The 16,047-nt window shown below is 46.5% G+C and overlaps 1 protein-coding gene across 28 annotated transcripts in view; it reads right to left on the reverse strand.

The window, feature by feature from the left end:
* Positions 1-16,047, reverse strand: part of MAGI1 (membrane associated guanylate kinase, WW and PDZ domain containing 1) — a 274,668-nt gene that overhangs the window by 24,399 nt on the left and 234,222 nt on the right. For all 28 annotated transcript variants that reach the window (XM_035338225.1, XM_035338235.1, XM_035338224.1 and 25 more), the window contains 2 exons: positions 12,103-12,134; positions 5,591-5,807 (listed from right to left, as the gene is read on the reverse strand). In XM_035338225.1, coding sequence (XP_035194116.1) covers positions 5,591-5,807; positions 12,103-12,134 — 249 coding nt within the window. The remainder of the gene's footprint in view (positions 1-5,590; positions 5,808-12,102; positions 12,135-16,047) is intronic.

Genomic DNA, 16,047 nt, shown 5'->3' on the forward strand with positions numbered 1-16,047 from the left:
CAAAAAAATATTCAACATCATGACACAGTAAGTTTTCCAAATGGAAATCACTTTCTCTAATGTTAAAAGAAATTCTAAACACATAGTGATGAACAATGAAATCAGTGGTTAATTAGCGGTGATTTTAATTAAACGTCTCCTATCCAAACCTTAGTAATTATCTCACGTTATATATATATATAAAATATCTCCCTGGTGTGATATCAGTTTCAAGAAAACACAGATTCAGAAATAATCAGTATGAGCTCGCTTTAGTCACTAGCTCATTTGAGGCAGCAACACTTGCAGTGACTCACAGCTTGGCAACATAGAAAAGTTTTAAGGCTCAGATTCAGTGAAAGTATATAAGGACAAGCCTGAAATTATGAGTGAACAGTCTCACTGGAGCTGATGGAGAGTTTCAGTGTTGAAAATTCCCATGATTTAGCCGTAAGTCTTGACAGATTCCATATTCACTGGAGAGCCCCACTTTCTAAACTATCCCGGTGCAGGAAAATTGCAGTTTTGCTTTCTTCCCTTTTTCATCAGCCCATCTGATTGCATGGAAAGCTTTAGAGAAGGCTGCAGCATGTTCCTGCCAAGAAGACTGAGTCCTGCCACTGAGGTCTGGGAAGATGCACTGCCCTGGGCTGAGCCAGGGACCGAGCTGGTGCCAGACGAACCTCAGCAAAGCCTGCTCATGAGCCAGCTTTGTAAACCGCTCTGCAGCCTCTGCTGCTCCTGCACCGTGCTGCGAGCACTACAGCCCCTCCTAGCAAGGCATCCTCTAAGGGTATGGCCACATCTGTGTGCCCAAGTGTACGATTGTAACCGTTTCTCTCCTGCTCATGTAATAAAAGGACATAACCCTACCAAAGGCCCTTTCCTAACTATTGTCTTTAAAGTCAGCCTGTTCGGAAGGCGACTGCAATTTCCTGAGAGTACTTTTCTTTTCTATTTTAGGCAGAAAGTATCTCATGTTTGGTATCATTGTGCAAATATTTTTAATTCTATGTAATTGCTGGTGAGTGAACGCTACACACTGGGGTCATGCCTTGTTTGTATTATTTTAATGAGATTTGGGGAGAGAAAATCCTACCAAATAAATTATGTGCCTGAAAATAAAATTCAAATATTAAAGATAAATTAGAATATTTTAAAAGCTTTAAAAATTATCTATAGTGTTCTGCTTTACTTTTAATTAAATACTTAAGCCCTTCAAAGGGATTCATTAACACATCTGCAATTCAGATTAATTCATTTTGTCACTGCTGTTTTGACAGATGGCCATATGTAGGATACGGTATTTTGCAAAGCAATCAGGCCACATGAGAAAAATTTGACAACAGATTGTGTTAATCTTTAAGGAAGTTTAATAATACATTGAAAAATAAAAAGCATATTATAAAAATGTATTTTCAATAAAACAGTACAAGATTTCAGAATTGTGGTTCTCCAGTAAACTATTCAATTACTGTTTGTCTCACTGAGGGCTCTTCATGCATGTCATTCCTGGTCTTGGAAGTGCTCCATTTCTCAAACCTTAAGGGTTCATCCTTCTCTCTGATTCATGTACACACCTCCCATGAGCGGCAATGAGTTACCCATCAAGCGGAGCTCAGCCAGCTGAAACTTAGCACCAGCAAAGAGTGCATTTGTTATTGCCACCAAATGATCTGTTTTCGGATTCACTCAACACAAATCTGACTATTCTTGAAAGTCTTAATCCAGTAAGTATTGCAACTCTGGGCCAGATTGCAGCAGAGCATTTGAGCTCAGCCTTAGCCTTAAAGCATCCAAGTCTCTTTGGGTTTACAGCTTGAATTTAAGCCTTCCTGGACAGCAGCCCGAGCCCTGAGCACCTTGGGGGCCTGATCCCAACACTTAGGGGAGCTGCATGTGAAGGAACTTAAAGCTGCAGTTCTCGTCTGCTGCCATTCAGCCAAAGTCCAGACACAGTTATGGAGCCAGTGCTCAGCTTTGCATTATTAATTCTAGCCTATTTTTTCTTCCTTCTATTTTTATTTTTTTCTCTTTCCCAGGCAGCATCTGTAGCTCTCCTCCACAGAATCTGAGCACCTCCTGATATTAAGATGCATCAGGCAAATCAAAACCTACATGTTTTTACAACAGCATGGGTTATTCAGCACTTTTGAACCAAATTCTTCTCTACCAATGGCTTCAGTGAGACATGCCAGATAGGTCAAATATAGTCTTTTTTATTATACAGAAGTCCAAAAAATACTCAAAGAAAGGAAGAGTGCTCTTCACCGATTCTGAAAAATTAAATTGTTGCCTGTGTGCTTCCCATGTCTACATCATTAACGTTAATAACAGTGGGATGCACTCCCAGTTAAAAAGGCAGTAGGTGGTCATTATAGATTCAGTGCTTCTTAGAAACATCCTGGAGACAATGTATTCATATGTTGAATTAAACCTCTTTATATTATTATTTTTAGAGGGTAAAAAATTCTGGCTGAGCTGTGGCTAATGAATTCACCTTTTTGTGTCAACTGCACTTGAAAAACTGCACTATGTTATCTTTATACTCAAATGATTTCACAAATGGGACTAAATAAAAGACTGGTGATGATCCAATGCTCTGAAATTCTCTCCTCCACTTCGTCATACACTTCAACACAGAGGATTGTTGCTGTTTTTCAATCCACTTGTTGGGGATTCAAAAACCTGCCTCTCAAAAGACCATTTTATTATCCCTTTCAGGCTTATTGAAAATAAGTAAGTGAAGTAAGGCAATGAATCAACAGAAAGCCCCTTGGCCTGGGCAGCAGGGAGAGCTGACCTGGGGCTCCTTGGGCAGCAGGGGCTTCTAGGGCCCACCAAAACCCCCCAAAACAGGATTCATCAGCCAGTCTCAGCACTGGCACAAGGGTGGCATCCTCCTACCATGTAACAGATACTAATTTAGTCCTGCTCATGTCTTCCTCAGGAGAATGCAGAGTGTCACACCCAGCACCCAAAGCTACAGACATCAAGGGAGAACAGATGCCAACTTCAGCCCCAAAGGCAAAGGAAACGAGTCCTCAAGCAAAGACACAACAATATGACAGCCAAAGAAGGAACTGGAGTTAAACTGAACTGCAGCTGGGCGAAACCACAAAGAACACCACACGTGGAGCAGTCAGCGAAGCCCAAGGCCCAGGGCTTGGTTTCTCCCATCTCACAAGCACTCCAAGAGGCACACAGCTGGTGCTTGGGAAGCAAGTCTCCAAGGGATGATTCACATTCATAACAGAGCAGCTAATAATTGCCCACTTCTCATGCAGACCAAACACGGGGAAGGAAATGCAGCAGCTCACCCCAAGCCGAGGAGGTGCTGGGTTTCGGCTGTGAACCATGGTCTCCATTCATGAGACTGGGGAGTAGGATGAAAGGGGAAGGCTTGGTGGGGGAAGGAGCAAGAGCTGGCCACTGATCTATAAAAGAACCCACCAGTCACACTATGGGATCAGATCGCAACAGGAAATACAGCGTGTCCAGCAGCCTTGTTCACTTGGACCATCACTTTCCTGGTTTTCTTCACCTTTTGTTAGGTGCAGCAAAGCCCCATCACAAGGCAAGAGTATAGATTAATCCACAAAGAATGAGTTTCACTTCATCTTAGGGGCTGAAATCCAAAGGATTCTGCACACTTACAGTGGCACGTGGATACAAAGAGACATGGCCTCATCACACTTTTGACATTACCCAAAAAATCTCGTATGCATGAAACCAGCAAGTCTCAATAAACACCTTCCTGGGAAGGAAATAATGACAGGACAAAAAAAGTGGTAGAAAAGCACTGATGTCCAAACAGGGAGGTTTCATCTGATAAAAGTGGCAGGAGATGAGGACTGAAGCAACAGAAGAGGATTGACCCTACTACACAGAGATGCTGGCCATGGCAAGCTGTGAGAGGGGAGCTGAAGGAGCATGGCAGATCCAAACTAGAGCAAGGCCTCAGCAGAGAGGGTTGTGGCACAGGGAGAGACGAGGTGTGGGAAACCAGCAGGTCAGAGATGGTGAAACAGGCTCTGGAAGGGCTCTACTCACAGACAGGAGAAAAGCCTCTATGAGATACCTGCAGCCATCATGGAAAGAGCGAGGATTTAGCACATGGCGGAGGAGGTGGCCACAGAAGATGACGGCCTGTATGTGCCCTTCAGGATTTCTGCGTCTCAGCCTCAGGATTTTATTGGGAAAGACAGGCAGGAGTTAAGGCTGCTAAGCTGATATTAATGACTAATTAGTATGAGTTAAACTGTTAATTAGGAATTAGCTAAGTAGCTGCAGGGGGGCAGAGGCAATGGCAGCATGGTGCCTACAGGAAGGCGAGCTGAGCAAGGGTGATGCTGGTGCCATGGGACAGCCTTGGCCTCGGCCATGTGGGCAGGGGAAGGAGGAGCTCTGCTGGGCTGAAAAGTCACTGCTCCTCAGCTCTCTGCCCCTTTTTCTATTTCAACGAGCTGCATGTGCAAGTTCAGTCTCTGCACTTCTCTTTAGATCAGCATGACCGGACCCAAGAGCCTGCATGGGCAGGAATGTACCTAGACCCTGGAGAGGGAAAGGAAGCATTGCACAGAAGCTGAGACACCTACAAACTGCATTGCTGAGATATTCAATCTGAAGAGATGCATCTTCAGCCAAGAAACTGTGACTCATGATTTAATTTTTTCCAGGACATAAGATTTAGAAGTGATTCATTTGGTCAGAAAAAAACAGTCCTACCATTTTTCATTCTGGGGTAGTGTTCATCTCAGAACGTTTCTACCAATTTCCAATTAGCAGAATAAAACCAAACTCCAGGTGATACTCTCATGGCACCAAGACTTTGAATCTCCCCTTACAGGAACCAAAAGAACCGTTGCTTTTGGAAATGAACCTAATACTCTAACTCTTTCTTTAAGAAGCTGTTGCAGATTTGATCATCTTCAGCAGTGCAATTAAAGCAAAGCCAGCATGTTTATTTTGTTTGTGGAGAAGAAACTGATTGAAACCATATTTATTGCTTTGGAGCAGAGCCAAAGTCCTGCTGAACTAATAGACAAGTGTGCAGATTATTAATTGCCTTAAAAGCCATTTACAATATGCATTGGATAGCTGTATTGCTAAAGTGTCTATTCTGGTTAAAGTAAAATGGCTTAGCTGGATTTTCTCCCCCCTAGAGTGAGACTGGAAAGCATCTGATATGAATTTCAGCAAACTAAACATTTCCCCTCCTTACTGAAATTCCTGTGCATATCAGTCAATGAGTCTTAACCCCAAAAAGAGCTTAGGATCTAAAGAACAAACTTTGAAATTCTCCTTCAATTTAATTTAAAAAACAAAATAAAAAAATAGGGAAAAATGGTCTTTAATTTTAATGGGATTCTTAGAATCAAGCTTTGGTCTAAGTGCCCCTTCCTGGAGATGATCTAAATTAATTCCTCACCAGAAAGGAAGCTGCACCTCTGTGAGGTGCACATCACTAACAGATAGCAGATTAACAAACCAAAGCCTTATATTTCCAACACAAATCTAAAAGATGCAGTTCTTTGCAAAGAAAACAGAGAGAGAGAGAGCGCAGCTGCCAGAGCCGTAGCCTTAGCAACCACACCTGTTTCATACTCACGTCGGCTTTCATACATGCTCCTGGACTGGGCCCAGATTTTGAATGGATCTGGCTTTTTCTGCCCAGAGCCGTCCGGTTGATCCGCGGCGGGCGGCTCGGCGGCGGCGTAGTCCGGCAGCACCTGTGCGCTGTGAACGGGGGAAGCGGTGTGCCCGCTGCGGTGGCTCGAGACGCTGTGCTGAGAACTGTTTTGGCTGTCTTTCCTTTCAAGTGGTTGCTGGAAGGGAGAAAGCGAGAGGAAAGAGAGAGAACAGACGGTTATTGGTCTTTGAGTGGGTGTTTTCCATCAATTTTTCTCCCTTCTTTGATCAGGGTTTCTGCATGCACAGAAGTAAATATATAAATCACAGTTTTGCTGCCACCAGTTAATTCTGGGTACAGTTAAACTCCCTGATGGCAGATTTTGATAGACAGACTGACAGAAAGAGATATGCAAAACAAAGTCATTTATCATAAAAAACATGTGGTTCTCCATCTCCACATAAAACAAATCTAAAGCTCATTATAGGTTACAAGTTTCAGTGCACTTCTCTTTTCCTACAGTAAGTCAGGAAAACTGAATCACCTTCTACACAGATCACATTAGGGTCTAACATGAGCTTGCAAGAAAACAGAAAAACTACCAGATTTCACTGGGAAAACATAAACGGTCCCCCTGAAACAGATGCAGGCACAGTCCTTACTATGAAAGATCACTTTTCCTCTGTAATCCCTGCATCACGAGTGGGTTGTCAGCGGAGTACCAATTTCATGTCTCTGCTCCCCAGAGCATCCCGAGGATTACAGCAGACCTTCACAAATGCGAAAATGTCTATTTGCTGTTTGATTTCCTTGCTTTAACCGAGCACTTTAAAACAGGGAAAAACACATCCGCCTAAATTCAAAGCTTATTCAACAGCAGTGTGTCGAGAGCCCTGTCTGCTCAATATTTAGCTAAGCAGGTGCATAATTCTTAACTCAAATTCACACCGGTGTGCTCAGATGAAGCACAAGTCACATTTGCATCGCCAGAATTTATGCTACTCTATACGCAGCAAAATCCTCCCTCAAAAAGAGCTCCCCGAACCGTACAGCAAAGGCTTCTCAATGCTCTTTGGAGATGACCTTGGGCTGGTGTGCAGGTCAAGTCCCACCTCCCACCTGCACAGGGAACCAGCACGTTGCTTCTACAACGGCCACGATGCCCTGGCTACAAAGGGTCACCCACGCGCTACCTAGAAACCTCAGGCAAAAAAAAAATATTAGAACCTCCTACTGGCAGGTGGTGCCTGAAAACACTGCAACAGGAGCCACTGCTTTGAGAGACCCTTCTGTAAAAAAATAAGACAGGGTAGGGAGAAGAGCCAGTGGCAAACAGAGCAGGGCAGCACAAGGGGCTAAGTGCACATGGGTCTGGGGACCCGTTGAATGCAAAACCCTGGGTGGGCAATGCTCCATCACAGCAGGGCTGAACTAATTACAGAGAGAAAGTCACCATATCAAAGCAACCTTTTTGCAGTCTTAACAATAATCCTTTTTTTTTTTTTTTTTTAAATTGCACATATTTTTGGGCTTACATCGAGAAAAAAACCCAGCTCCAACAGCCCAAATGGCTTTGACACTGCAGCCCCATATTCACGTTGTTGATCCACCACTAGCATTTTTTTTAAATGATGTCTCGATTGACTAGAATGTGAAATTGCCTTTGTCCTTTAAAGTAATTTTGAACAAAACATACCTGCTGTGATTACTCATCCACAGACTTTCAAATACAAATATCTGAACCAATTTCAAACATTTTCAGCTTTTTAAGTGGTAAAAGAAGCTAATTCACATGCAGCCCTTCAGTTTTTAAATGAAGCAGTTTAAAAACATCTATGCTGTGGATAATCACTCCTTTGTAACTTAAAAAAGAAGAAAGAAAAAGAGACAAAAAGACACATTACAACTCTCCGTTCAACCATCTGGATTGTTTTGTTTGTTTGGCCAAACTACTAAAATAACTGAAAGCATCCTGCGAAACTTCAGGCCAATGTCACTGGAACTAGCTGGTTTACAGAACTTGGAGAAGAGAGGGACTCAAATGCGAAGCTTTATTCAACCCTCGGGGAAATGCAGGGAACTCTGAAAACTTCCTGATCTAAAGAGAAACAAAGTTTGAACTTTTGGGAGTGCTCTCACTTTATGAGATGGAAGGTCTAAACACTGAACAAACTACAAATTCTGTTTTTCATTTGGGTTGCAAATGGAAGTGTCAGCTCATCTCAAGCAGAACCACCTCTAATTAAACCCGGGTTGCAGTTGCAAATACACAGACATTTTCCAAGAAATAGGGGAAAACTTTTTCAGAGGGGCAGTTGCTTTTCCAAACTATAATGCTTTTAAAAGCCTGCAGTATCTCATTTTGGGAGTTGAAGAAGGGAGCAGGGAAAAGGGAAGACAACCATGGAAATTGTGGATATATGTAATTAAATTAATTTGAGACAACATTAATCAACTCTCACATCAGTAGATTAGGACACAAACATCTTTTAACGCGCTGTATCGGCTTCAGCTCTGAAGGAGCTCCTGAAATGGGGACTGCCCAGATGATGAAGTTTGTGCCTTGGTGCAAAGGGCGAGTTTTCCCAAGAGAGCTGAGCCAACGTTACACCGGTGGAAGGATGGCTCTCCTCTGCTTCCTGCCTTGTTCTAGCTTTGGGGCCGTGGGTCCAGGTCGGATTGCCCACATCCACCAGCTCCCACACAGGCAGAAGGCAGCCAAGTCAGGGCCAAGTGAGCTGTCTGGGGCAGGCCTCGCCCCGCGATGCTCTCGCTGTCCTTTTTCAGTGCAAAGAGGAGCAGACCAGCTGAACTGCGTCGACTTTGACAGCAGCTACAAAAGCATGGGGCACTGAGCTACCCACGGCAGCAGGAGCACCCCGACTCTTTGGAGTGAGCAGAGGAGGTAGCAGCGGTCAGTGTTTGGGACACAGCAGCCTTGCAGGATTCCTTGTCCCCAACAAACACATGCAGCAAAGGTGGCTTGTCCCGGAGCAGTCCCTGAGCACCTCACCGTCCTCTGACGACAGGAAGGGAAGAAAAAAGCAAAGGCGATGTCAGCTGAGGAGCCTGAGGCTGTCGGGCTTCAAGGGACACAGGAGGAAAACTGATTACAAAAGTGTGCAAGAGCCTGAAAGATGCTGCAGATCCCCACACAGCAAAGCCCCATTTGTCATTCATGCTAAACGAATAAACTGTTACTTTGTACAGTGGCTGCTAAAACAACGGAGGCCCGTGACAGGGCTGGGGCACTAACTGCTGCCTGCGGCCCTGTACGGCTGCGTCAGGCCGAGAAGCCCACAGCAGGGAGCGTGTCCTGCAGCAAGCCCACACCAAAGGCTTGGCACAGGAGTCCCCAGTCATGAAACCACAAGAGGGGAGGGCTGCTGGCTCCCCCGGCGTGACAAGGTGAGGAAAAATGCTCTCTGAACGGAGAGGGATGTGTCGTATGGTGCTGTGAAGCGATTTCTCCTGACAAAAACAGGACACGAAGCAGAGCCCTAGGTACTGCCTCGCCACCCGAAATACGCGGCAAGTCTCTCCGCAGGGCCAGGCTGCGCACAGGAATTGCACTTTGGGCCAGAGTTCAGCCACGTTGATGTTGTACCGAGAGAAGAGTAAGCTTTTTGGAAGGGCTTGGCACTTTCTCTCTCTGCGGTGATCTCGTCTGCTGCTGATCAAGCTGCAGAGTTTCTGCTCGAGAGCATTTTGGGAGAAGCTGGTGCTGGCAGTGACAGCAAGCAGAGCTGGGAATGAGAATCTTTGCCCCCTTGTGGAGTGTTTTGATGCAAGCAAAAAGAAAAAAAAAAAAAAAAAAAAAAAAAAGGAAATAGAAAAGTTTGTTTTCATCCATGTTATACCAGGATAATTGCCGGGGAAATTGCTACGCTAGACTGAACTTTCACGCTGAAAATTTGTATCCCCAGAGAGTCAATACAGAAGTACTGGGCATTTGCATTTAAAGATGAATCAATGGGAAACTGAAAACAAAGCAGCACAGAGAGCTGCTGTGGATCCATCCTTGGGCGCAGCATAGGGGGAAGGAAGTGCCCAGTCCCTGGCTGCAAACTTCAAGATCTGAAGGTCTGGCTCTGAAGATATATATATTTTTAATCTAATTTGGCTCTTTCACCAAGGTTAAAAAACTCTCCCTAAAATAAAAGAAGCAGAATCACAACAAAGAAACACAACAAAGCTCATCAGAAGATGCACAGGCTGAAAAATACAGCCCAGAAAAACTGAACTCGAGGTAGCAAAGTATTCCCAGACCTTGCCACAGCTCCAGCAGGAACAAAACCTCGCCAGGGGCCTCCGACACCTTCCCCAACAGCCTGAAGTCAGCCTTTTGATAACACAGGACTGGGGCTGACAGCTAAAAATAGGGCCTGCTGGAGAAAGAGACAGCTGCTGGCAGTAAGTCGAGAGTCCACCAAGGATTTGGGAAAGGACAGGGGGTAACAAGGGTGGGCTTTTCACTTGAGCAGAGAGGAGCAGAGGATGAAGACCTGAGCTCGTGCTCAGCGCGGAGCACAGCAGCGGGCAGGCCTGGCTCTGCTCTGCCAGGACAAGAGTGCTTTTCCCTGACCCTGGGTTCCCCGAGGGGCTTTGCTGTGGGTTTCTGTGCTCAGCCCCTGCATGTCACTGATACCGGGGATAGAGGCAGCGGCTCCACACGCCCGCTGTGCCCGCCGTGGAATGCAGCAGCGTGGTGGTGCAGCGGTGCAACACGGTGCTGCTAATTGCCGATGCAAATGATCCACGGGCAGGCAGCAGGAATAGGAGACAGGCAGCGGGAATAGGAGGCTCGGCTTTTTGTGAGTCCTCAGCTTCAGATGCGACAGCATCGCCTGGGGCTGTAGTAAAATTTGCTGGAGAGAACCTAGAGCAAGGTGATGGGCTCAGGAGAGGCACACGAGGGGCTGCTTCCCCAGGGCTGGCCTGCTCCTCCGAGCTAAGAGTAGGAGGAAACCTGCCGTTGCAGTGCTGCACCTGTTTGCAGGCAGTGGCTTTGTTCCCTGAGGCAGGATTACCCCAATTTTGCTACTGCTCAGACTCTCAGGGAGCATCACTGCCCCCCAGACAGGTGTCTGAGGGCAGGAGCCCGCTCCCCAACTCCGAACACACGGGGCAGGCTCAGGAGTCGCTCAGCAGGGCTGGTTTAATGCCGGCAGCCAGACTTTGAAGCGAGTGCAGCAGCTCCCGCTCCGACCGGGGAAAAATGTGCAGGCAGAGAAAAGAAACGTGCCAGCTGCGTACATCTCACACGCTGGCTTCTGTCTTACCGAGGGCTGAATTAATCCCTGCATATGACACAGAGGCGAGCGCAGAGGGTCTGACATGCCCGCGATTTGCGAGGGAGCACACCCCGCGCTTCTGCCTCTCCGCATTAATGCGAGCTGACAGCGGCACAGGCCTGGGCTCACGTGACTTTAATCAGCGCTGCCCTAAGCCATCAGAATCACATTAATTATTTCAGGGCTTTCTTTTGGGACGAACAGAGAACTCGTACGGAAAGCGGGAGCCTTCTGCTCAGACCCTCGGCGAGGCTCTCGCCCAGCTCTGCAGCAAGGCGGCGGGCGCCCAGCTGCGGGTTTTGGCACCCAGGGGGAGTGTCGGCGAAGTTTCGCACGGTCTCGCAGCACGGCAAAGACCTCATGCGCTCTGCTTCCCCAGAGCTCTTTTCCCCCCTTCCTCTCATTAGCAAACTGGAAACTTTCAAGCTTCAGTCCTCCATTCCCCTTAAAAATAAAGCATTTCTTTTCATTGCATATAAATAGCACGTTAATTTTTTTTCCACAGTATCATGCTCGGAGCTTTAATGACACTTTAGCTCACAGCTTGCACGCTATTAGCTAGCATGTCATCCAGCTAACAGCTTTACGTGAAATAAGATCAGGAGGGACAAGAAAATGCCCATTTTTTTTTTTCTTTGCAATAAGACAACTCACACCTGCAGCACAACCCTGCTCAGAAGGAAAATGCCTCCAGAGCAAGCACTCGGAGAGCAACCTGCATTCACATGAAGCTGCAAACGCGCTCCGGTCAGGCTTTGTCTTTCTCGGCAAGGTACACGCTGTCACATTCTGTCAATAATTCAGCCGAGGGTGCTCAGGAAAACTCAGGGAGTTAATGGAAAAGGTTGGTGCCTACAAACACCCGACAGAAACCGCTATCTGGCAAGAAGGTGGAGCCTCCCATCTTTCCAAAAGGAAACAATAGCTCTTTTTTTGGTAAGTTAAACAGGAGAGAAGCTCATCTGCCAGGGAAGGGGATCTGTAAACCTGAGGCTTTATTTGCAAACCAGCCCCTCTTCTGCACTGCATCCCGCTCTCATCTCCCCATGCAGCACAAGCTGTGCAAGGTAATCACGGCTGCCCAGAAAGACAACTTAAAGCAATCAAAGCCCGCAACAAAAACAAACCAAACTCACCCCTTCCTCCCTTAAACCAGACAGACAGACAAAAATAGTAGGTGAAAAAAAAAGTGCTTACCGACTTTGGGCTCTTCTTTGGGACCGGCAGTCCTGAAAAATGGCAACAAGGGAAAAAATGAGCGTTAGCAGCGAAACGTTACCTGCCCTCAGAGAAAAACCGCCTAGGTGTTTTCATCCGAACGTGGCCATCTGCAGAGTTAGGTCAGCTTTCCCTCTCGCGCCGGAGTTCCCAGTCTGTTCATATCGAATCAAAGCCCGGGGAGAGGCAGCGCGAGACGGGAGCGAGGGCGCGGGGGGAGCGCTGGCGCTGCATTAGCTATGCTGCCTTGTGCCGCAGCAGCCGGCAGGCTGCGAGAGAAACCCACAGCCCGCGGCAGGCGCCGAGCGAGCCCCAGCGCCTGGGCAGAATCGCCAACGCTCCCCCCGGCTTAACGGGAGCCTCGGCTCCCAGCGAAGCCGAGGATGTTTGCCTTTTGACGCGATCGCCTTGTCGGTTTTACCGGGCCAATCACAGCAGCGCAGGGGGAACAGGTTGATTTTTTAAAAAGTATTTCTCTGGAAATAGATTTCTTTTTTTTTTGGAGAGAAAAACCGACATCGGCTCGAGCTGGGAGGTGCTGGCTGGGCAATGGAAAAGAAAAGCACACGGGGGAGTGAGCTTTTATCCCTAAAAGCGTGAAAGCCACTGAGAAAACACGTTTCCTTCCTGTCCATCCCAAGTACAAATGTCTGAAGCCAGAGATTTTATCTGTTAGTTACAGTTTCAGGGAGCTGTGGCTTGAGAACAACACTGCCAGTGCCCTGACCCTGGGGGAGATGCTAGGGGAAAGGGGGGCTTGCACAGGTTGGAGGTGATGCAAAGGAAGGAACAACTGGGATGGCACGAGAGAAGGTTTTTTCAAGGACAATTCTGCATTTTGGAGCTGCCTCTTACTCGCTCTGTGACGAGCGTGAGCCAAGGAACTCAAGTGGGATTTGTACCGACTACTTCTGCATGGCTCCGTTCCCAGCAAAGGAGAAGCTTGCTGGGGGCAGTTTACCCCCAGTGCAGGAAAAGCTGTCCCCTGGGCACGCCGCACATCGTCCTCCTCCTCCTCTGCTGCCGGAGGAGAGGGAGCCCCCCCATTTTGCTCTGCGTGGCACTCCAGAAAAGAACCATAAACTAAAGCACAGATTACCCTCCACACTAAGTGCTCAGTAATTCAGACGTCTGAAATCTGCTTTTGTCTTTAGGATGTGATTTATGTGGCATTTATGCCACATTATGTTTTCTACTTCATGCATTTTGTCTGTGCTAAAAACCATGCCCTCGTCTAACTTTTGCACAGAGAATAAAACAAGCGATGCAAGTGAATTACAAATGTGCCTAGGAAGAAGCTCATTTTAAGGTAATTAGGGAAATGTTAGTTCTGAATAGGGAAGATCCACAATTAAAAACGGTAAGCAGAGCTCACTTTGCTGCCTGCTCGCAGACAGGGCTGAAAACTGTAATGAGCATTTTAAATGAAATGTTTTCTGCTCTTGAGGAACATCGGCGCTCTGCACGTCACTGCGGAGCACTCCCAGGCACAAGCAGATACCCCTCCAGGCACTGATTGATCGAGGGACATCGAAACATCAGAACTGTTTGAACTGAACAACTGACGCTGCAGCTCCATTTCTGCTGGCCGTGACTGCGTTTGCATAATGGACTTAAAGAGTAAAGCACTAATAACGTGCATGGCGAGCCACATTTTTAGCAGGCATCATTTATCATAGACACACGGACAGAAATTCTCTCTCCCCCTCCTTCCACATGCATGCACACACGTTTACTCTTCTTTCCAAGAGATGCTCTTTCCTATTAAATCAATAGGTAGGACAGAGCTCCGTGCATGCACGCACCCTTGGCAGAGCAACATGAGCCAGAAGAAGTATTGCAGCAATTTCACTGTTCCTTGCAAAATATAAAGCTGAGATGCAGCTGGGCTGTCGGTTCCAACTGTACCAGAATTTAGTGTATTGCATCACAACCATTAAATGTTAAAATTTACTAACTATGAGCTCCCGAACAAACCTTTTCTTCAAAGTCTGCAATTAATTTTAGCTGTTCCAATCTAAAAGAGATGGAAAACGGTTGAAAAATGATGGGAAATGCCCACAAGGCCATTGTTTGGCAGGTCCTTTAGAGGCTGATGAATCTTAACAGTGTTACTCTGTACCAGTGTTTGCTGCAGGATTTGCAGTAATTGACTTTTTACTAAAATAAGTGGCTGCAGAACACGTTCACAAATATTGTTAGCTTTTTGTGGGACAAGCTTACAGCCAGGGGAATAACGTGCCTGTACATTTTCCTGTAATGAAGTTATTTATTCACCTAATTAGGGACTCAGTTCTTGACGCAGCAGGCCAAACGAGCAAATGATAGGTGTAACATGTAGTTTTCATGCTCAGATGATGGAAAGGATGTGCTGTTTAACAGTGACGAACGCAAAGCGCTTGCATAAGCCCCAGCTCCTGGGAGTGCCACAAGCAAGAAAAGGATGAGCTTTTCCAGAAGCTCACGGCATACGTAAGTGCCTACGCCTCCAAATTCGGGACGGTGTCAACTCTGCATTACAATGTTCATTTTCTGTTACAATAACCACGTCCCATCACCACCCAGGCACTGCTCATGCTGTGCCTTGCCTGGTTGTGCGCATCCTGGGGGCTGCCCATCCTCTCCTGAAGCCTCCCCACGAGTATTCAGAGGCACACGGACCACACGTGGACTTAACACTTTGCATCTCCCTGGCATTTTTGCCAATTTTTGGTGCTCAGAGTCACGGCATTCACATCCCCAGCTAGACAAGACACAAGGCCTTGCTACCTCTCCCCCCTCAAATCAGACAAGGGAGTGGTAAAGGTTGTACCAACACTGTTGGCAGCGCGGTTCCTCTGTGATTTAATCCACGTGGACATCTCCAACCAGCACGGTAAAGGCATCTCCTAATCTTGGGGGCTTTTGGAGGTGCAGATTAGAGAAGACGGAAGGCAGAGCAGTGCAAGCGAGCGGGGCTGGTGTCATCACAGAGTTAACAGTGTTTTAAAACAAACCGGCACATCTGGTAAACAATGTCAGTATGACCCAAACCCCCTTGAATGGGCTCATTGTAGCTACTTACAGAATGTGACTGGAATTAAATTAATTAGAAAACACAAATTACTCTCCTCTAAATAACAATGTAATAAAGCAACTGCTTAATGAAAAATACCAGTGATCAGCGAGCAATCCACACGCACAAAAAAAGGGATTGTAATCACACTAAATTTGCAGACTCGTCAGTAAGGGAAGAAAGGCTTCATACAAGGTTAGTCAAAAATGAGTCAGATGCAAGGATCTAAATTAAACTAATTATCACAGAGATTATTACATTTATCTTAACAAAACCTCTCTCTTTTTTTCCCCAGTACTCCCTAAAGCTCTATGTACAGCTGGCTGCATCCATCTGCTCAACTATGTTTTGTAACGCAGGGAAAAAAATGCAAATCATTAAGCGAGTTTTGTACCCTGACTCCGTCACTCTTTATGCCTTTACCCATCGCGGGCAATATTCTGCTGTGTGACACCGAATTATGCTGTGAATGATGCAGTGCACGCAGTAAGGTCGCAAGCCAGTTCCTTTCATATTATTCAGCACGTGTTAATTCTGCAGTCTTCTGCGGTAAACCTTTTGGTGCTGGGAAGCTGTGAGTACCCCAACCCTACATGCCGGGGATCATGGGGGAGCCCAGGGACAAAATGGGGAAGTCACCCCCAGGTGTTGCTGTTTGTAACACGCAGTGGTCCTCAACTTGTGCAGGAACATTTCTCAACCCTTTTTGTCTTTATGCAACCCAAGTAGCACGGGAAGACCACAACACGTGGCAAATTCTGTTTCACTGAGCACACACAGACCACGATATTTAACTACAAATCTGTACCATAACCTGGGCCGGACTCTGGTGACAGACCTCAGAAGACCACAAATTACCCAGATGGACA

Source organism: Oxyura jamaicensis, chromosome 12 (assembly GCF_011077185.1).
Source record: "Oxyura jamaicensis isolate SHBP4307 breed ruddy duck chromosome 12, BPBGC_Ojam_1.0, whole genome shotgun sequence".
NCBI lineage: Eukaryota > Metazoa > Chordata > Aves > Anseriformes > Anatidae > Oxyura > Oxyura jamaicensis.